Source organism: Rosa chinensis, chromosome 4 (assembly GCF_002994745.2).
Source record: "Rosa chinensis cultivar Old Blush chromosome 4, RchiOBHm-V2, whole genome shotgun sequence".
Lineage (NCBI taxonomy): Eukaryota > Viridiplantae > Streptophyta > Magnoliopsida > Rosales > Rosaceae > Rosa > Rosa chinensis.
The window spans coordinates 59,370,659-59,390,978 of NC_037091.1; the positions used below are offsets into that span (position 1 = coordinate 59,370,659).

The following is a 20,320-nucleotide window of genomic DNA, read 5'->3' on the forward strand; positions in this document are numbered from 1 at the left end:
CAACGCTTCCATAGAAGTTTCCCGACATATAGCTATAAGATATGGAGCAGGGTAAAGCACAACATACCTTGTGGGATTCACAGAAGCTGTAAGTACAGTTGGTCATGGCCAAAGCTTCAATCTTGGGACAGTTGCAGTATAGCTATAAAGAACTAAGCGGGAGGAATGACATTTTTGACCGTTTTGCTTCTGTTCTTTAACGGCTGACTGACTAGTCAGGGATGGATATGATTTTACCGTTTCACCCCAGCTGGATCCGTGACCACATTTAACACTTTCGAGTTTGTGAACTTGTGACATTGTTGGGTTAATGGGAAGAATATATTAACACCGATGAGTTGAAATTTTGACACCACTAGACAGTTGCACTGGATTCCTTTGCTTCCTTGACCACAACACAAAACATATCTATTCGGTTTTGCTACATCAATGTCATAACAAGTGTAAGATAGCTTGGATGTGCGCCAAAAAGTTTATCAATTCCTCATCGCGGAATCAAAAATCACATCAGGCGTTCGGATGTTATACAAGGAATCCTCGAGTACATGCACATCAAAACAGTGGGAAACTCCACAAGAGAGATTCTCCGGTCATAAATTCATACAACATCATGATATGTCTCTCTGTACGAGTTTACGAGCGAGGATGGTCAAGCTTGATTATCCCATTTCCACCTTCGTCCTACCTCCTCCAGTACCTTGGCACGGGCTTGGCTCTTTCTAGCTTCATCCTCTATCCAAGATCTGCATCATTGCTTAAAATTATGAGAAGCTATATTTAACTATGCAAATTCCATTTTATTATTAGAGTGTTGGTGAAGTTTAAATATATGTCCGTGAATTAGTAAGAGTTGAAAGCATACTTAAGAATTCGGACGGCTTCTATCTCAGCTTCAAGTATTGATTTCTGATCAAGCATACTTTCCCGCTTGGTCTCTAAATCACTCAGCACATCCTGCATACTGCACTTCTCAGCCACATAAGTAATCCTCTCAGAGGCAAGCTTTTCTGACATCTCATTGACCTCTTCCTTGAGACTGAGAAGTAATTGTCTTTGACAGTCCATAGCTGCCTTCTCCTTTAAAAGCTCGGCAGAATACTTTTCTTGAACAATTTTCTCCTCTTCCAAATTACTAAGGGCAGCATGATAAGCCTTCTCCACCTCATGACCATGGGTTTTCTCTGCATTTAGTTTCTCATCCCAAAACTTCTGTATGTCTTCTCTGTCCAGTAACTCGGACCTGATGACCTCCATCTCTGCCTTCCTCACAGAACATTCAGCCTTCAGTCTCATAAGTTCAGTAGAAATTGGTTCTGAGATCCTGCCACTTGTTAGTGCCACTGCTGCTTGTGCTTTTGTTGAAGGCTTGTTTGGTTGCAATCGCTTGCACTGTCCTGCAAGATAATTATGCCATGGGGTTCTTAGCTGTGTAATTTGCCAGCATGTTTTTATGTGTTGCAACATGAAGAAGTTTGAATCTCCTTGGAAAGAGAAACGTATAACAAAGTCTGTACCATATAAAAAAGAAAATTAAAAAAAAAAAGATAAGCATTCCTGGTGATCTTACTAATCTTCTCGCTAGGTTTCAAGGTGTCATCCATAGAGTAAACATACATATTCTGGATTCATCTAGTATGATACCAGCTATAAAATAAAATAAAAAATTGAGTTCAGTTTACTCTCTAGACCTCCTGAATACTAACTCTCTTATCCTTTCACAGAGCAAAACAACTATAATTTCCCTAGATTGGTTATTCGCCTTGAGAACAGATATCAGTAACAAACATGCCCAAAATCTACAAAAAAGACATTATATCTAGTATATGTGTTTTCTGTGTGCAAGTATTCATGCTTGTAATTGCTAAAGAAAATTATAGAAACACAGGAAATGGGAATACCAAAGACTTTTCGGAGTATGCTTTTTTCCCCGGCCAACAAGTCAGTATATAGTCTCGCTGAAGCATCTGGACTGATCTCTTTCACATCCATAAAACCTACTATTGTTGTTGATATCTGGACTGCAAACAAGTCAGATTTTAAAACCTATGCAACTAAAAAGGCATGACTGTTTATCTTTGGGGGAAAATGCAGATAGATTTCTGATGGATAATAATTTCAAATCTTCTTTACCTGATCAATTATTCCTGGTGAAAAGTCATACTCTAAATGCGCTTTCCAGTCAATCAGATCCTGTCGAGAGACAAACCTGCAGCACCATGTACTTTTTTTAGCGTTAAGGGTAGTCAAATATAAAAAAGAAGAGGTCCAGAATACAATGTACCTCTCAGGGAAGAAATAGTTGTTTCCATGGGAGCTCTTCGGTGATAATTTGCTGGGAACGACACCGGCCTCCGCCAGGGCTTAGGGAAAAATTCAAAACCAATTATTCAAATTGCCATCTTTGTTAAACAAAGTCCCATCAAATAACAGGTACAAAGATCAATCCTTACCTTGGATGGATCCAAAATCAGGGTCCTCAATACTCACATCATCAAATGCAGCAACTTGGGACCCAGCAAGTGAAACTGATGGGATAAGTCGGTGCTTTGCATTCCTAGCAGGCACGTTAAAAGTATCTAAGGAAGACTGTACTGAACATCTCAATGATAACATGTAAAGATTTTTCAAGTCTTCTATAGATAAATTGCTACCTTTCCAATGACGAGTTTATTCGAACCAGCCATCTAGCATACTCCCTTCTAGTACACAATTCATCAGCCTTGACATCATCTTCAATGATCTGCATACCTTAATTACAGTTGAGATATTCATGCTCAGAACTGGACCCAAAGCTTCAGTTATTAAGTTGTTCAAAATTCCAAGTATGTAGCAAATATAAATTTAAAATCTTTTAGTCTTTCAAAGTATTATTATAGCTCTATGGTCCCCATGACGAAGTTATTATTAGTGAGTATGCAAGTCATATTTTGGTCAAAGCATTTAGCACTATCTGTTTATTTTCAAATTCAGTTAAGAGTAAGAAACATCAGCACCTTGGAATCCTACTTCAGAGACAATGGACATGGAAATAATAAACTGAGCAAAAAGATCATAAACTTGACAGCATTTAACAAAGAAACACACCTTCAGTTTCTTCAAAACTGTCAAAGCTTCCTGTTGAGTAGAATCTAAAGCAACCGGGATTAAAATCCTATCACGCTTCACTGCAGATGCTGAAATATACAAAAGAATAAGAAATTAATTACCAAAAACACATTTTGGGAATCCTTTCCCGGAATATGTTCAGAGAAATAAATAGACAACAAAGCTTAACAATAACACAACGTTCAATTTGATATACCTGAAGCAACACTTTTCCTATCGGCAACAGGTATAGTCTCGGTCCTTGTCTCAGAGACCGGTCCATCCTCATCCAATGCTCCATTTTTTGTAGCTTTAGTATCAGCCGGACTTAATATCTCGTGAAGAACATGCAACGGACTAGGAATCTGAAACTTAAAACCTACAAAAATACAACAATGCGGTATCCCCAACAGCCAATTCAGCACCCAAATACACGAAACTAACAATTTCATTTACCAAATTAACCCAATTCACTAAAAAAAAAAAAAACAACAAGCAACAAGGGCACCATTAGTAAAATGCAGACCTTTTCGGGTTAGCGAGAAGTAAGCAATGGCAGCCACTGCAACCGTCACTGAAGCCCCAATACCTCTGATCACAAATGTAGGTAACCCTGCAAAGTAATTTACAACGAGGGTTAATTTAAGGACCCAATTTTTGAAATTCTAGTTGCAAAATAGTTAAAGAGACGAAATTTACCATGGTTTTTGCGGTAAATCGGAGTTTCGACGGGTCCCCAACCGCCGTAGTTATCAGGGTCCGGAGGAAACCATGAAAGGTCGAGGCTTTGGTGGGATAATGAAGCGGAGGGGCGAGGCCCGAGTGTCTGGGATCGAGGTTTGTAGAGAGTTAGGGTTGGGGAGAGAGAACGACGTCGTAGAAGGAAGGAAGAGTAGGTTGGGAGGAAGAGAGAGGAGGGAGGGCATGAGCAAGATGAGCACATGATCAATTTTTAGGGATTGGAGTTGGGATTTGCTGTGGGATGTGAGAAATGGTGAAGCTGAGAGAGAGAGAGAGGTAGGTGTGGTGACTGAGACTAGGAGGTGGGGAGTTGGAGGTGGCAGTGTGGCATCTGTTTGGTCGCCGAATACTAGAATACAAAACAGTCCTAAAGAAAAACCACTTTTTTTCTTCTTCTTCTTTACGGTAGATTAGTAACTTTTTGGCTTTAACTAGGAGTGAGTTAGAAAGTCACTTCGGATACGTAGCAAAGTTAGTTACACACTGATCCAGTTAATATTTGGATTAAGGTCAACAAGGGTATTCCAATAAAACTAGACGAATCCCTGCTGCAAGCGCATGAACCCAAAAACTCTTTAACCTGCTGGCCACAAACTGATGGCCGAAAACTCTTCATGTTAAGTCACTCGACCAACTTTAACATATCAGATGGTTGGGTAGATCGGTAATTTGGTTCGGTAATATTTGCAGTCACCCAATTCACATTCTTAATAATAATCATTTTAGTTGACTGTGGAATGAACTGTAAAAATCAAACCAGTATTGTCGATTCCTCTTGACTCTACAAACCTTGATGGTCACATTGGCATAATTTGGAGGGTTGGACTCATGTGAATAAGGTTGCATTCTTTTAGCTTTAGTATCCGTATATCAACTTTACAATTACTCGAGAATGTACAGTAAAGACAAAATTATATTCGAGACTTGGATCAACAAAAAAGTCAGTTTCTATTTTATATTAAGAAAAATGTATTCGTCCATCAATAAAAAAATTCCACAAACATATTTAAGAGAAAATTGGTTTTTTTTTTTTGTTGTCAAGTAGAAAATTGGTTTGTTTCTAAAAGGCAAGGCGTTACATAGTTTAGAGATGTTCCAAAACATGTATTGTAAAATGTGTAAGGTTCACTTCACTCCTTGTTATTATCTCAGGAAGTTCTCTTGCTGTACTTTGTTATCTGGGGTTTTAGTATCATGTCCCCCCACCCCTGTATCTCGCTGTTTCACTAATCAAGCCTTGAGGGCTGCCGCACCGGCCCTTACTTCAAAAAACAAAAAAAAAACATAGAAGATGTTTTTTTTTTTAGGAGAAAACATAGAAGATGTTGTAAATTAATGTAATATAACTTTTGGCCTAGTAGCACTGTTGGTTAGAGCGTGCTGATGACGCAAAGAAGACCTGCATGGGCCAAAATAATTTTAAAAAATTGCATTAAGGAAAACCCATTGGCACTAAGATCAATTCAGTATATTAACAAGATGGGCATTTTTTGGTATCTGAGTAAATGAGTTTAGTTTGAATGGGTTCACCACTACAATTTATGGCAATAGCCACATGCACTATTAGTGACAAGTTTGGGCCAAAGGCCACATATGTGTGTGTCTATAGCCCATTGCCACATTACAGCCACTTTTAAATGGGCCAGTGCCCTGTAGGCCAGTTGCAATACATCATACCAGTCACATTTATATGCTTCCGTGGGTACAATGAGTCTGACATTGTGGTGGGCCATGTAACTGCAACACCCACGATTGTGTGTGTGTCTAGCAATTGAAATAATAAAGGCTATTCTTTCATTTAATTACACCATCTGGTGGGTCCCCCTAAATATTTTTATTCATTTTTTATTTTTTGGTTAATCATGAATTTGACACAAACCACATTGGCCCGTGGCTTTCGTTCAAAATTCCCCAAAAAAAAAATAAACGAAACAATTGTTAATTACAAAAGCATATTGAATCCTTCATTTAATACTTTTATATTACATTAATCACTCCAGGTATAATACCTGACAGATACACAAACTACCATAGAGTTCAAATAGTAGTTGAACACTATTAAACTAAATCAAACTTCACAGATATACATCCAAAACCTATATCTGCTTATGAAGCTAAACTTAAAAGCCTCTGCACTTATCCCATGATTACGTAGGTACCACCTAATCAAGACCAAAACAACAAAAATACAGAGGCCTTAAGCACAATTGTTACTAACCAAAAGGTGAAATCTGAAGTGCCTCAATTTCTGGTAACTTGCTGCTGCAATTCTTCAGAGCAATGTGGTATGTAAACATCATCCAAGTTCTCCTCATATGAAGATTGAATATGGCTCATCGATGGTTGGAGAGAAGCACCCTTCATTCTTAAAGCTGCAGCAAGCATATCAGTTGACTCATATGCCCCAAGTAACAAAGCCATAAGAGCTTCCTGTTTTTTCATTGCAATCTCCATATTTTTAAATTTATCCTTTGTGGCCAGAGTTTGTTTGTTCAGTTCTTCCCTAAGCTTATCTTCCTTTTCTTGGCTCTCCTTCCGAATCGTTTCAATCTCAGCCTCATGTTGTTCTCTCATTGCTTGTACCTCTAAATGAACACCTCTCTTCTGGACTAGTACACCAGGAACTTGTTCAGGTCTGACTCCAAAGCCAAATCCTCGCACCCCTCCACGTGTCTCTTTTCCAAGCACAGACACATATACTTCATTGATTTCAAAATCATTAAGAGTCTCTGGAAGTTGGGATGCCCTCTTTGTAGTCTTCATCTTGTCAATCTTGTCCTTCATTAAGGCCTATATCAAACAGTTGGTATAACTAATCACAGTAAGTACAATATCAATGTTGAGTACGCTTAAGCACTTGAAAATAATATGTCAAGAAGTCAAAAGTGATGCTTACAATAGCTTGTTTAGAATTTGGTTCATCAGGGTGGACATGGGTAAGCTCAAACATTTTGCAACGGTCTGGGTTTACACCTCCATTTATTTTTTTCTACATACATATGAACCAAGAATCTAATTAAGAAAAACAAACAGAAAAAAGTAATATCAGATATGCAAGTACCATGAAGGACAAGTAAATAAAAACCTGCAACAACGCTTCTTATTTAATCAGAAACACTAAAAAAGAAGGTTGCAACAAGTAGAGTACAGGGTATGCAAATGGCGATTAAGGTCTTGCATGTTTTAAGAGCAGAACATTGGTCAAAACAAGAGAAGAGAATACGTCATGATGAAGGCCAGTGAAAATTGAAAATCAAGCAATTACTTAAGACAAATGGTAATCAGTAGTAACTATGAAACCAAACAACTTAAAAATAAATAAAATAAATAAAAAAGGTCCTTCATAACATGATTAACAATAACAAACTACTTGAGGCAATACAACAATATCCTGAGAACTTAAATAAGATAAACCAGTTTCTCACGAACCTTTTAAATTTCAAGGTGAAAATAAGCAAACGTTATTTTGTAATGAGGCTAGTTAGGTGGAGAATACCTTGAAAGCAGAACATAAATTTTTACTAAACCAAGCCCTCCTACTGGTGGTACAAGAGCAAAACTTTATCATCTGGTGCATTCGTCTAAGCATCCCACCAACATTTCCTTTAATACAGCATACGTTTGTAATACAAATAATTGGTAATATATATCATGTTATTTTCAAGTTTTCACTACACATATGTACTTCTGCATTGCCACAAATTAAGACATGCTAGTTACATTATTCTCTCACAACTAGTACATTCTCTCACAGTAGATACTCATAATTGAATACATTCTCTATTGCTGCTAGAGTGACTAAGTTCATTTATAGAGAAAACATAGACTTTTATATGTAACACTATGCAGATTAATTCAATATGTATGGCTATTCAATAACATAACAACTTACATATTTGTTCCTGATCTCTGCAAATGTCTTTGTGCCAGTTGTGTGCATCATCCTACGCTTTGCCCGACTCTGCTTGTTCACAATAGAACGCCACTGCATCAAGGTTCAAATATGTTACAGTAAGGTAAATTATAAACTACCCCATCCTTTTGCAGATTTCATTAAACATAGATATATTCAGTCCTTGTTTCTGGTGCACATGCAGTTATAGCAGTAAAGTTAATTTTCAGGACGAATATCACACAATCATATGAAAACATTATGCATCCCGTAAATATATATATACCTGTTCCTTTTCATCTTCCCAGTGGTTAACTAGTGCAACCCATTGTTCTTTGCTTACCCTCCCATCTTTGCATTTAAAACGCTCTTCAGTACCAACATTTGGGGTATACCATACTTTCCGGAGTTTCGCCTTAAATGTCTTCCAACGATCATTCAACTTCCTCTCCACCACAAACCTTATCCTCCCACTCTTTCTTTGAGTTTCGGGGTCCGACCAATCAATAGTTCTCTAATATTACACATATACAAAAGATGTTATTAAATTATGAAGCTACAAATTATTAAACTTTAAACTAATCAGAATGTCCATAGTTAAAATTATAAACCAACACTTAGGTAGTTAAGTATGATTACCCTGATTGCATCCCATGCCTCATCTAGTTTCTTTCCCTTACGAAACTCTCGCCAATCAAAGACATTGAGCTGAAACAACCTATGATCTGTGGCCTTCATGCCAAGGTATCGTTGCCATCTTGCAACAGTTGCTTCTGGCTCCACAGCTTGCCCTTCATCATTGAACTTCAAGTATTCCACATTCCCTCCTTTTGCCCAATTTGGCCTATTTACTCCACGCAAATTAAAGCTATCATCCTCTTCAGCTTCAGAGTTCGAGCCATCCGTAAACTCATTCACAATCCCAACCACATTATGAAACTCATTAGTTATGTTTGTTTGTTGCATGTGTAGCAAAGATTGAGCAATCTCCATTTCATTGCTTAGAGGCTCCATATTGAACTCCATAAGTGATGACACCTGTGAATATCACATTTATTTCAGAATATCCTATCAGATTAGTCTCATACTATAGAGCAATTATCAGATCATCTACACTGTTCTGCTACACTACTTTCATACTTAATAACTACCGCTAGTTCTAATTAGACTTCTCATAAACCAATTGAAAATTAGAATCTATAACTAGAAAACAAACTGCTCTTACAATGACATAATAGTTATTGAAAATAAAACTCATCTGCCACAAAGTAACAAGATTTGAAGTCAAAGATGTTTCTTTATTTTGGTTGGATAACTCATCTGCCACAAAGCAACAAAATAAGCCAAACAATATATGATTATACTTGCAAACCATTTTGTTCTAATCACAATCCAAGAACCAACCAGAATACAACAGTGAGTCTTTACTCACTGACCAATTCAGTTTTCCCTTACAGCTCACTAACTAAGAATAGGACAATAATTGATTAGCCCTGGGAAGATCCCTTATGTAGTTAGATAGAACCAACTTTGATTCAATATAAGTTAATGTTCACAGAGATTCCAATTAACCTTTAAAGGGATCTTGGTTAAAGCTATTGATAACCAAGTTCTGCAGTAGTGTTCACAATAAGGATCTTCTATTTTAGAATATAGACCGGACAAGGACTTACCATCACTCCCTTTTTAGAAGATGCACATGTACTGCAGTGTTCACAATAAGGATCTACTACTTCAGAATATAAACCGGACAAGGACTTACCATCACCTCCTTTTTAGAAGATGCATGTACATGTACTGAGTGTTCACAATAAGGGATCTACTTTTCAGAAGATAGAATCATATACTTGCTTACCACTACTGCAGTTTCTTCTTCAGCTGTTGTGCTCGTCTTCTTCTTGGATATCATTCTACTTTTGATTGTTGGAGAGCTACAACCCTATAGGTTTATTTTTTTATCATGTTCCAAATATAGTCCCTCTCCTTTCTTGGGTTCTACACCATATTCTAATATTAACTCAAACATTTAATTGGTGATTGCATTATGGCGGGATTCAATCCCGCTCATTACTTTCTAAATTTTATGTTTTGCTTCTTTGTAATTATATTTCATTGATTTTAAGTTTCCCAATCTATTTTGTTAAAAGATTTGTCCTTGTTAGCAGGCATTAGTATGTGGTTGACATAATTTAACTATTCCTATTATATAATAAGAAACATCTAGTCTTTTAACTTTTGTTGCCTCAGCAGATATACTATTATCAAGAAGCCACAAATGCCCACAGTCCCAGACTTCCTTTAGAGAATATATGTACCAAAGTAGTGCCACGAATGGTATTGGTTAGTGTGTAGGTTTATTAAACACATACTGTGATTGACATTGACTAAAAGAATCTCATTATTATTATTCTCACTTTTACGATTTCATGACATTGGCCTACCTCCTGGAAGATTTTTATGGATACAATATGCTACCACATATCTGTGTTATATATAACAGGGTTTATAGCAACATATCCATATTGTCCAAGTAGTTTCCTAACTTTCTTTTCTAACTAATTTGTAGAAAGTTTCTTCTGTCCATCCCAATGCTCCCTAAAAAAGGTTCTAAAAACTGTAAGAGAATGCTCTCTTTCAATTCGGAGGAACTAAGCAAGACCAATTCTACTGAAGTTGGAGATGCTTCGTCAAATAATCTTGCTCTTTCTTTATCTAATTGTGCTCCTTCATCACCTGATATTGCTCTTTCATCAACTAATATTGCTAATGCTACTCTTTCTCCATCTAATGTTTCTCCTCAACGGAACAGTTCTGGTGGCATACGCAACGACATGCTGCAAATTATGTATCCTCTCCTCTTTAAAGATGATGGTTCATGGCACGGACCTAGTGTGAGTGTACCCTCAAATTTATCTCCTTATAAGTTGCACATCAGGACTCCAGTACCTACTGTTCAATCAAGTCATTCGGAAAAAGGTGAGTCCTGTTTATTTTCAGACATTCCTGATACTGAACTTGAGGAGGTTAGCCCTGTTCACCACCTTATAGCTGAGAAAAGAGGAATTTACAGGCGACCACAACCTGGTGTGACTTATCCTAAACCGGACAAGGATGCCAAATATGATGCAACCGGGGACGAGGAAGATGATGCATGTAGTTAAACATTGATGCAATATAAATTTCCAAGTATGTTTGCATGAGGAAGATGTGTTAGCAGTATGTTTTCAATCTTTCTTTATGTTTAATTTTGATGTTGTGTATGTGGTCCTTTTAACTCTTGCATGTTTCTAAGATTCTCCATTTTAATTGAATGCATTTCAATCTCTACAATAATTTGAGGCTAGTTACTGCTGCTACCTTTATATTTATCCCATGCCTCAAATGTTTTTAATAGGCTCAATATGTAGGTTAACTTAATAAGGAAAAAAAAACAAAGAAAAAAATAAGAAGAAGATGATATATTCAATACATCATCTGGAAGGGCAGAAGATACAAAATATAGCAAAACAGATTTCTGTTTTTAATCAAGTTCTAAAGGGAGAAATGCAAAACAGACCACGTCATAGTACCACTCAAAACACACTAGTGGAATGCAAGTTTGTCAGCTCATCACCATCATATTGATCAATCTTGACAAAGCAATTTATCATGACAAAGTTTCATCAATCTTGATCTGTAAAGAAGAGCAACTCATGATTAATTCCTATTTCCGACTATGGTGGTCCTATAAAGAAGAAAGATTGTTATATGCTTCCTCGGCCTATTTGTCAAAAAATGCTGAATTTATAATTTCGAAACAAAATATGGTTAGATCCATGACAGATTTCTCACAACCACTTGAGTTTCCAAAAGGCAATTGATGATGGTCTCACCCTTGCAATATCAAGGGACATGCAAGAGATCAATTGTGATTTATGAGACTCTAAAAATGCAATTGAAGCAGCTAGCAAGACTAGATACATAAGACAGGGAACTTTACCTTAATCCTGATACTCCAAGATATCTATATCGACGGTCATCGTGAATTCCTTGTAAAGTCAATTAGGAAATTGATGTGTGGCTTCACTTGCCACAATTAGTCGTTACCAGAAGTGGAAGTGCAGCCAAGCATGGTCCTGTCTCAACAAATGTAAATTGTAAAGGACCCTACTTACGAATGGCATATATCTCATAGTTGAAAATAAACTGAAGACATTATGAGTTGTGAATAAATGCTGATGCAGATTTATTGCATCTTTAACTTCAAGAATCATTGGTAATGTGTAATCATTTCTTGCAAAACATGTCAGGAAAACAAAAGGAACTCTTATTATGTAAATCCTAATCACTACAAGTAATGTAAAATTCAGTAGCAAATATACCAGATAACAGTTAACATGCTCATACCCTGTTTTCAGTAATCATATCTAAGTAGCATTCCTAATTGAAACATTTGACATGTTAAAAGTTAAAACTACTGGTGTTGAAATGGAATCTTCACAAACATAGAAACATAAATCTTGAATGCAAACTGGTGACCAAAAAAAAATATGAAAAGAACTATGAAGATGAGATTGACGAAAGGCATACACTGATACACAGGACACTTACAGAGCTGAAAATGAAACATATAAAAGTCAAGTCAGAAGAATATAGTAGTAATCGGCTGCTGACAAAAGCTCCCAAGTTCTTCCAATTTATGACAGCAAAAGCAATTCATCATGACAAAGTTTCATGAATCTTGATCTGTATCATCACCATCATACTCGTTATCCTCACTACCATCATAAGGGAGGTGGGGTTGGGGAGGTAATGCTTGATTAACTGTGAATCCATCAACATCAGTCCTGACATTTTCCTCATCCAAATCCATAGATGCATCATCTATGTTTTGTGCATTACATGGATCATCATGGACAGCAACCACAAGGTTGTATAGATCACGAGGCTTCGTCTTTGTTGCTACGTGCCAATCGGTATCAATGGGATCTTGGACATAAAATACTTGTTCAGCTTGTGAGGCAAGTATGAGAGTGTCCCCATCAGATATGAGCTTTGTAAAGTTTACTGATACAAAACCATATTCATCTATCTGCAAACCTGTAGAATTGCCCTCACTATTGCACCAATCACATTCAAACAAGACAATCTTGCCTACCTCCTCATAATTAAGCTCAATGACATCATTTAGCACCCCGTAATAGTCCAGCTCTCCATCTCTTGGATTTCTATCTTGCCTACTTGCATAACTATTTCTTGTTGCACGGACAAACACACCACTGTTTTGATTTTTTTTTTTCTTATCAATCCTATTAATTCGAAATCTATAACCATTAATCACATAATTGTTGTGCTTAATAGACCAATTGACTGGACCGTTGGCCAAAGCAACCATATCTGGGTGGACTACTGTTGCAGGATCCATTTGCATAGCCTTCACCTAAGTGTGTAAGCCAATAGGTGTACATTATAAGACAAATTCAACTTTATACTTGTGTAAATAATATGTGTAGCTTTCTTACTTGTTTTGCAAACCAGTCTGGAAAAGTTCTATACGATTCTTGGTCAGCTTCCCACATCCTCTTTCGACCCTTTCTTCTCCTTCCCTCTTCGATGTGTTGGCTAATATTCAAGAACACAAGCATATTAATAACTTATAAGCAAAAATCTTCACAGCTTATTGAAAAAAAATTTCATGTCAATAAGCAACTTACTCTACGAATGGTTTGACCTCCGGACAATTAAGTAGAACATATCTATGTACGCGAAGCCACTCGTTATAATCCATATGCACTTCTTTACCCGAACCTCCAATAGCATGACCAATATTAAGGAAAATTGAATAACCACCAGACACATCTCGATGTTCCGCATCAGCATTTCGTCCAAGATTGGTCCGGCGTGTAACTGAATCTTCCAAGTACATGGAACAAAATGACATGGCCTCATCAGCAATGTACCCTTCAGCAATCGAACCCTCAGGTCGACTTTTGTTACGCACATACCTCTTAAGTGTTCCCAAGTTCCTGATTAAGTGTGAGGAATAATACAAACAACTTGAATAAAAATAAGGTATGAAGATTAAAGTAAGAGAAAATAACATAACTAAACGATGTGATATTCATAGCATCAGGTTGTACATCAAAAAAATCTTTTACAATCAAAAAATATATAAATTAGTGGGGTACTCATTTTGCATAATACGGAGCAGGCTATTTATTGATTACTAAAGCCCTGTGAAATAAATCTTAATGCTGGGGTTTAAAAGAATCAAGAAAGGGAGTATAAAGAGTTTTGAATAAAGTGTTTCTATCTTGCTTTGCAAAAAAAAAAAATAAAAAAAAAAAAACACAAAAAAAAAGAAAAAATAGAATGCTACTTAATTATTTTGTTCCATGAAAACAAGCAAGAGTTACATACCTCTCTACAGGCCACATCGTTCGAAAGTGAACAGGGCCAGCAATTGCAGCTTCATATGCTAAGTGGATTGGTAAATGGACCATAATGTCAAAGAAAGAAGGTGGAAACATTTTCTCTAGCTGGCAAAGAACAAGGACTATGCGTGGTGTCAATTGTGAAAATGACTCGCTTGTAGAATTGTTTACACCTAAGTGTCGAAAAAATGAACTTAATTCCAGCAACACCATACACAAAGGTCTTGGAAGAACTCGTCGAATAGCAAGAGGCAGCAAGTGGTGCAAGATAATGTGGCAGTCATGACTTTTCAGGCCAACCAATTTCTTTTCTTTTACTTGGACGCAATCAGCTATGTAAGATGAGAAACTGTCAGGAGGCCTGAAGGATGCAAACACTTCGCACATCATAGTCTTTTCATCATTAGACAATGTAAATATAGCTGGAGGGCAAAATGTTTTTCCGGCTCGCCGTTCTGGATGCAGTTTTGGCCATATATTCAATCGTTCCAAGTCAGCACGTGCCTTGATACTATCCTTGTTCTTGCCATCAATTCCTAACAAAGTTCCAAGAACAGCATCACATATGTTTTTCTCAATATGCATCACATCTAAGTTGTGTCGAATGAGTAAGTCCTTCCAATATGGCAATTGGAAAAAAATGCTCTCCTTTTTCCAAGGTCCGTTGTATGGTGGTGCATCCCCTTTACGTCTCCGAGGAGGTTTAGCAGTAGCTTTTCCAAACTTAAACTGTAGTGTAGACAACTGAAAGAGACACTCCAAACCAGTCATTGGTATAGGATGGGGTCTATGTTCCTGTTTTCCATTAAAAGGTCGTTTTTGGCTGCGGAACCGATGGCTGATTGGAAGAAATCGACGATGTCCCATGTAGCAGAACTTTTTCCCATAGTATAACCTTAAACAATCGGTGTAATCACCACAATGAGGACAAGCCATCTTACCCTTAGTACTCCACCCAGATAGATTAGCATATGCCGGAAAATCATTTATAGTCCATAATAGTGCCGCCCTCATAGTGAAACTTTGTTTTGAAATCACATCATATGTGGCAGCTCCAACATCCCACAAGGACTTTAGTTCATCAATCAAGGGAGCCAAGAACACATCAATGTCATTCCCTGGAGCTTTGGGACCTGGAATCACAAGTGATAAAAGCATGTATGGTTGCTTCATACAAAGCCATGGGGGGAGATTGTAAACTGTTAAAACAACGGGCCAAATACTGTGAGCTGAACTCATATTACCGAATGGATTAAAACCATCACTTGCTAAGCCTAACCTGACATTACGCATTTCTTGTGCAAATGAGGGATACAATCTGTCCAATTCTTTCCAAGCAGGTGAATCAGCAGGATGCCTCATTCTTCCATCTATGGGTCGATCAGTTGCATGCCATGTCATGTGATTGGAGGTACATCTTGACATAAATAGACGCTGAAGACGCGGTGTCACAGGAAAATATCTTAAAACCTTTGCAGAAACTTTTCTTGTCGTTATGCCATCTTCAATGGTCTCATACAAGTACCTACTTGTACCACAAGTATGACACTTATCAAGATTGGCAGTATCTTTCCAATATATCATGCAATCATTGGGGCAAGCATCAATTTTTTCATAACTTAATCCAAGATCACAGATTAACCTTTTGGCTTTGTAGAAACTGTCTGGTAGTGTCTCACCATCTGGAAGTATTGACTTGGTCAATTTCAGTAGCAGTGAAAGAGCCTTGTCAGAGATTCCTCCCAAACACTTGATTTGATACAAGCGCACTAGATACTCCAATTTTTTCATCTTTGTTGAACCGGGATACAAATCAACATTAGCCTCATTTATCAAGTTGTAAAATCTTTGTACTTCTGGAGGTGCAGTGTTCATGGTTGCACCATCATCTCCAATGTAGGGTGAACCAGGTGGACTGTTATTTGCAAATGCATCTGTCAACATATCATTCATGTCTAGATTGACCTCAGGTTGGTCCTCGATTTCATCCAAGAATACGGGATTGGGTAAAGCTTCACCATGTTCATCCCACAATCCATCTTCATAGTCTGGAGACATTTTCTCAGCTTGCAAGTGTTTGTACACCAAACCAGGGCTCCGCCAAGAACGATTAGCACATAATTGACAAGGGCATTTAATCTTGCCCTCGTGGGAAGCCACAATGAGGGAGTTTCGGATGAAATTTTGAAGTCCGACCTTATACTCGGTGCTTTTCCTATGTAGCTTAACCCATGTCTTATCCATTGAATCTGCAACAGGACCAGAAAATGTATTCATCATTAATTGAAGCTTCACAAAATGCATTCATCATTCATTTTCTTTTTTTTTCGTAATGAATAAATGTAATACAAGAGCCTGTAGGGAGGGAGGCTAGGGGATTGGTATCACCACAAACATGTATAATTAAATCATAGTGAATGATCAGGGAAACAGGACTACTCCATCTTATGTCTAAAAGTGAAAGAATTTTTGATGAATAGCAACACAGAAGGCCAATAACAAGAAAATTCAAGGACATAATAGCAAGCCATCCCGAATCATAATCTCAATACCAACTATTAAGGTTAGAGAAGAGGAATCAGATTGAAATCTGGGCAATACCAAAGAATTCATTTACAGGGATGGAGAAGAAGTCGCTGAATGGGACCTATTCGCTTATTTCACTTCCACTTGATTCACCGGAGATCTTCCACAGTTGCTTCAGAAAAGATGGCGTCCAGTTGTTTCTTATAATCCTATCCTCTGTAGCTCTGAGTCCTTAATTGTTTGGTCCAATAAAAATGAAGGTCAGTATAAGACCAAAACTCCAAGAGGCAAATATAGTTTTCATTTTTCTTCTTTTTTTTTTTATGAGAAAAAGAGGCAAATATGCTTCAAGTAACGAAAACAAGAAGTGGCCCCTTCAATTTTAATGTAAAATAAATAAATAAATATTAAAACAACACCCACTCACAAAATTTAATACTAAAAAAACATCAACTGATAAGAAAATAATACAAAATGTAAAAAATGTATATAAAAATTTGGCCAAGTTACTGTTTCTAGTACGGATGAGTTTCACAAATATAAAATAATAAAGAGCAACCCTTCATGGTTTGTACGTGACTCCATTACCCACCATTCATTCATCTCGTGGCAACAGCTGTGTGGCTGTTGCCCACAATTGTTGTGGTGGTTGGTACTTGGGTGATACTGCAGCCAATATTACAATGCCACTGAGGAAGGCCAACCCAAGCCCCAAACTATTAACAACCATGGACTCTGGGCAGCGTTTAGACATATTCCTCTTTGTTTGTAAGAATGTCAACTTCTCCAAAAGCCCAGTTTCTGCTGTAGCCACTGCCAAACCATAAGTGTAGAGCCCAAGGAAGATATGCCAGGGCAACACCCTTTGCCTTACCGTGCGCCCTTCCCCTCTATGCCAAAAGCTCAAGAAACCCACCAACCACTGCAACAATCACCAAATCAATGGTTTTTATTTTCAAAACCTTTTCTTTGGTCAAGTTGGAACACAAAGAATGCGGAATGGTCAATGTGGGTCATTGGCCCTTTTGATACAGTTCTTATTCCAATTGAACAAAAAAAAAAACAAAAAACAAAACTATGGAAGTGATTGCGCAGTCCTACAATGACACTAATGGAAATTATTCTATGCACCGACGGTGCAAATGACCCAACACTTATAAGATAATATCAACCTTTGATATTTATAATTAATATTTTTATTAATAACCTAAAAGTGTACTTAATATAATATAATCATCCATTTATGTAGGTGAAAGTGCACGTCGGTGCACTAAATCATCCCCCTGACACTAAACCCACCATTTTGTGTGTTGGAGTCCTATTTGATGAATTATTTTCATTGAAAAATGGATGGTGTATGCTTTATACAGATAATTAAGCATGGCCTACATGCTTTGTCAACATCCAAAAGCATCTTAAGCATGTATGTTCAATGATAATGAGAGTGCCAGATAAACTTTGTCGTCGAGTTCTTAAAGATAAGGCTGAAAGTGAAAGAGAAACAAGAATGTACTAGTGTTTCTTTTAGATTGAAACTGCCAAATTACTACCTCTTTAAGTGTCACCCATGATCATTTATAACAATGCAGTTTCCCAGGAAACAAACAGCTTATGAATTCAACCCCAAATATCAAACTTGAGTTCATATGGAAGAATTGAAGAAGAGAAATAAGTACCTGAGCTCCAAACAAGAGAATGCAGATCAAACCCATCCAAGAATGAAGACTATAGAAATTAGCCACAATGCCCTTCTGGCCATGAAACTTGGTCCAAATCCCAAAGATCCCAGAAGCCAAAGCCACACCTTGAAGACACAAATGCACTGATTTCTTCAAACTTCTTGAACCAGGCAACCACCTATGTATCAAAATTGCTGTGAAAAAGTACAAAACAAAACAAAAAAGAAAACCACTTAAAATCCAACTGATAAAAACACTTCCTTTACATCAATTAAAGGGTCTGCTTCAATTTTTTAAATTAACTTATTGGTTTGGTTCTCCCACTACCTTCTCCACTGATGAGAATAAAGCCAATGACCATGAACAAAGGATGAAGAACCTGTAAAAGCAAACCAAACCCACCAGATTCAGCTTCAAAAAATGTAGAACCTTTATGGGTTTTTCACTACAAATCAAGGAAAAAAAAAAGTTGGGTATTTCAGCACATACTGAATAGGTGATGCCCTGGTCTTCTTGGGGAGAGGACTCAGAAGAGTGATGATGAAAGCTGGACCTGAATGAAATAGCCCAAATCGAGACCAGCACTGCAACCAAAAGCCCAGAGATTCTGGCTAGGAAGAGCAATGGGACTACTGAACCTGTGGCCATGGCAACCAAAACTCAAAGAGCGTAACAGTGTAAAAAGTAGTAGAAGCTAAGTAGCAACCGACAGCTGAGCTCTAGATCTAGTCTGGAACTATGCCCATTTTGAGTAAAGCCATTTTCTTTTTGGAATATTTTATGTGGAAAAAGTTGATTCATACACTCAGAGTCACAGTCTGTCCCATTAGTCTTGTTTTTTCAGTGTCCCATTAAATTACTACTAGTTGTTAATTCTTTGTTTACAACAGAATTTAAGTAGGAGTAAATCAAGATGCTTTGTCCAACCAAAAAACTTCATGGAATTGAGTGAGGCTCCCGGCATTGATGCCAGAGATGTCAATCTCTTTGGACTACTGTAGTCACATTGTTTGTCTTTAATTTTGACCTAGCTGCTTGCAGAAATTTTCAGTAACCCTGATCGAATTGGTGCACATGGAATTTGTCAATGGTGAAATGGATGCCAATAAAATAAAATTTTCTCAATCAGGTTGCTTGGTTAATCATTCAGATGTTTTAAGCTGTTTAGCTTGCAGACAAAATGTGACAAATTATTGGTGTTTATCTGTTTGACTTTGTAAGAGTTGCAATGGAACACTTTGGTCCTAAGAGCACTAGGTTTCTTTCCAGAATTGCACATCAATAATGTTTGTACCTAATTTAGCTTACACACTGCTATCCGATCCTTCCCCGGAGCAGTATAGGACTTTCACATATTCACCCTTGATTGGAAGGTAGCAGTCCATTGATTATGTCAAAATGACTCGAATCATTTTTCTCATTCATGGTGTGATTTTGTGTTTTTGTCGGAGCAGGCCCTTCTTTGAAAGAATAGCAAAATGTGAAGAGGAGCTTTCTGCATTACATGACCATTAACAAGCATTTCTGAAATGTCAATTGTCAAGCATATTTCATGACTCAAAGAATTAGAAACAGTGGAAATGCAATGCCGGCCTGCTATTTGCATAAAAATACTTCAACATGGTTTTTCCATTTAGTACAAAAGGAATTACCTTTCTGATCTTAGCGTGTCAAATTGCCAAATGGAGTTCTATAGCTGGTCATGGGAGACTCTTATTATACTATATATGAAAGGTGAGTTAACTGTTCACAACTGTTCATGTAACAGTAAAATGACGATTTTGCCCTTACTTTTTTCTCACAATTTCGGCCTGCCATAAGGGTTGTGAAAAGGCTATTCTGCCCCTGGTTTTCTACGACAATTTCCAGGCTGCCGAGTAGAGTCGGTATTTGGACTTGATTGGGGCCTATTGAAACAACAATTGCTGCTGGATATACCGAGTCACCGACTATGAATTTTTTATTTATCATTTTTTTTTTTTTTT

The 20,320-nt window shown here is 37.3% G+C and overlaps 3 protein-coding genes across 10 annotated transcripts; all 3 read right to left on the reverse strand.

The window, feature by feature from the left end:
* Positions 1–336: 336 nt before the first annotated feature.
* Positions 337–4,163, reverse strand: LOC112198158. 3 transcript variants are annotated; one of them, XM_040518259.1, is made up of 11 exons: positions 3,784–4,163; positions 3,611–3,697; positions 3,302–3,463; positions 3,085–3,164; positions 2,652–2,740; positions 2,451–2,554; positions 2,282–2,360; positions 2,131–2,206; positions 1,899–2,013; positions 863–1,508; positions 337–743 (listed from the first exon to the last, which is right to left on the reverse strand). In XM_040518259.1, the coding sequence occupies exons 1-11, from the start codon at positions 4,025–4,027 to the stop codon at positions 650–652; spliced, it is 1,776 nt and encodes a 591-aa protein (XP_040374193.1). In that variant the 5' UTR covers positions 4,028–4,163; the 3' UTR covers positions 337–649. The 3 variants fall into 3 exon arrangements, with proteins under 3 accessions (XP_040374193.1, XP_040374192.1, XP_024194998.1); XM_040518258.1 differs by having other exon boundaries at positions 417–743; positions 3,085–3,173; XM_024339230.2 differs by having other exon boundaries at positions 417–743; positions 863–1,394; positions 3,085–3,173; positions 3,784–4,160.
* Positions 4,164–5,769: 1,606 nt separating this feature from the next.
* Positions 5,770–16,895, reverse strand: LOC112198156. 6 transcript variants are annotated; one of them, XM_040518257.1, is made up of 8 exons: positions 16,732–16,895; positions 15,773–16,379; positions 14,117–15,655; positions 13,411–13,722; positions 13,219–13,318; positions 12,308–13,136; positions 11,697–11,832; positions 10,011–11,390 (listed from the first exon to the last, which is right to left on the reverse strand). In XM_040518257.1, exons 2-6 carry the CDS (start codon positions 16,372–16,374, stop codon positions 12,429–12,431), a joined length of 3,261 nt encoding a protein of 1,086 aa, XP_040374191.1. In that variant the 5' UTR covers positions 16,375–16,379; positions 16,732–16,895; the 3' UTR covers positions 10,011–11,390; positions 11,697–11,832; positions 12,308–12,428. The 6 variants fall into 6 exon arrangements, with proteins under 6 accessions (XP_024194996.1, XP_040374188.1, XP_040374191.1 ...); XM_040518254.1 differs by lacking the exon at positions 10,011–11,390 and adding an exon at positions 8,592–8,755 and having other exon boundaries at positions 14,117–16,379; XM_024339226.2 differs by having other exon boundaries at positions 14,117–16,379.
* A 217-nt stretch (positions 16,896–17,112) lies between these two features.
* On the reverse strand, positions 17,113–19,102 carry LOC112198160 (probable transmembrane ascorbate ferrireductase 4). Its single transcript, XM_024339232.2, has 4 exons — positions 18,825–19,102; positions 18,663–18,714; positions 18,333–18,529; positions 17,113–17,578 (listed from the first exon to the last, which is right to left on the reverse strand). Exons 1-4 carry the CDS (start codon positions 18,981–18,983, stop codon positions 17,252–17,254), a joined length of 735 nt encoding a protein of 244 aa, XP_024195000.2. The 5' UTR covers positions 18,984–19,102; the 3' UTR covers positions 17,113–17,251.
* Between the last annotated feature and the right edge of the window lie 1,218 nt (positions 19,103–20,320).

Bases quoted from the DNA above. Each gene is read 5' to 3' on its own strand.
- LOC112198158 (XM_040518258.1), bottom strand. From the start codon at position 4,027: ATGTGCTCATCTTGCTCATGCCCTCCCTCCTCTCTCTTCCTCCCAACC. The intron at 2,555-2,651 runs GTAGCAATTTAT...CGTGCCTGCTAG, and splicing joins ATAAACTCGTCATTGGAAAG to GAATGCAAAGCACCGACTTA. The intron at 744-862 runs GTATGCTTTCAA...GCAATGATGCAG, and splicing joins GAAGCCGTCCGAATTCTTAA to ATCTTGGATAGAGGATGAAG.
- LOC112198160 (XM_024339232.2), bottom strand. From the start codon at position 18,983: ATGGCCACAGGTTCAGTAGTCCCATTGCTCTTCCTAGCCAGAATCTCT. The intron at 18,530-18,662 runs GTAGTGGGAGAA...ACTTTTTCACAG, and splicing joins TATTCTCATCAGTGGAGAAG to CAATTTTGATACATAGGTGG. The intron at 17,579-18,332 runs GTACTTATTTCT...TGATTGTTGCAG, and splicing joins TTCTCTTGTTTGGAGCTCAG to TGGTTGGTGGGTTTCTTGAG.
- LOC112198156 (XM_040518254.1), bottom strand. From the start codon at position 16,374: ATGGATAAGACATGGGTTAAGCTACATAGGAAAAGCACCGAGTATAAG. The intron at 13,723-14,116 runs GTATGTAACTCT...ACACTTAATCAG, and splicing joins ACGATGTGGCCTGTAGAGAG to GAACTTGGGAACACTTAAGA. The intron at 13,137-13,218 runs GTAAGAAAGCTA...TTACACACTTAG, and splicing joins CAGACTGGTTTGCAAAACAA to GTGAAGGCTATGCAAATGGA.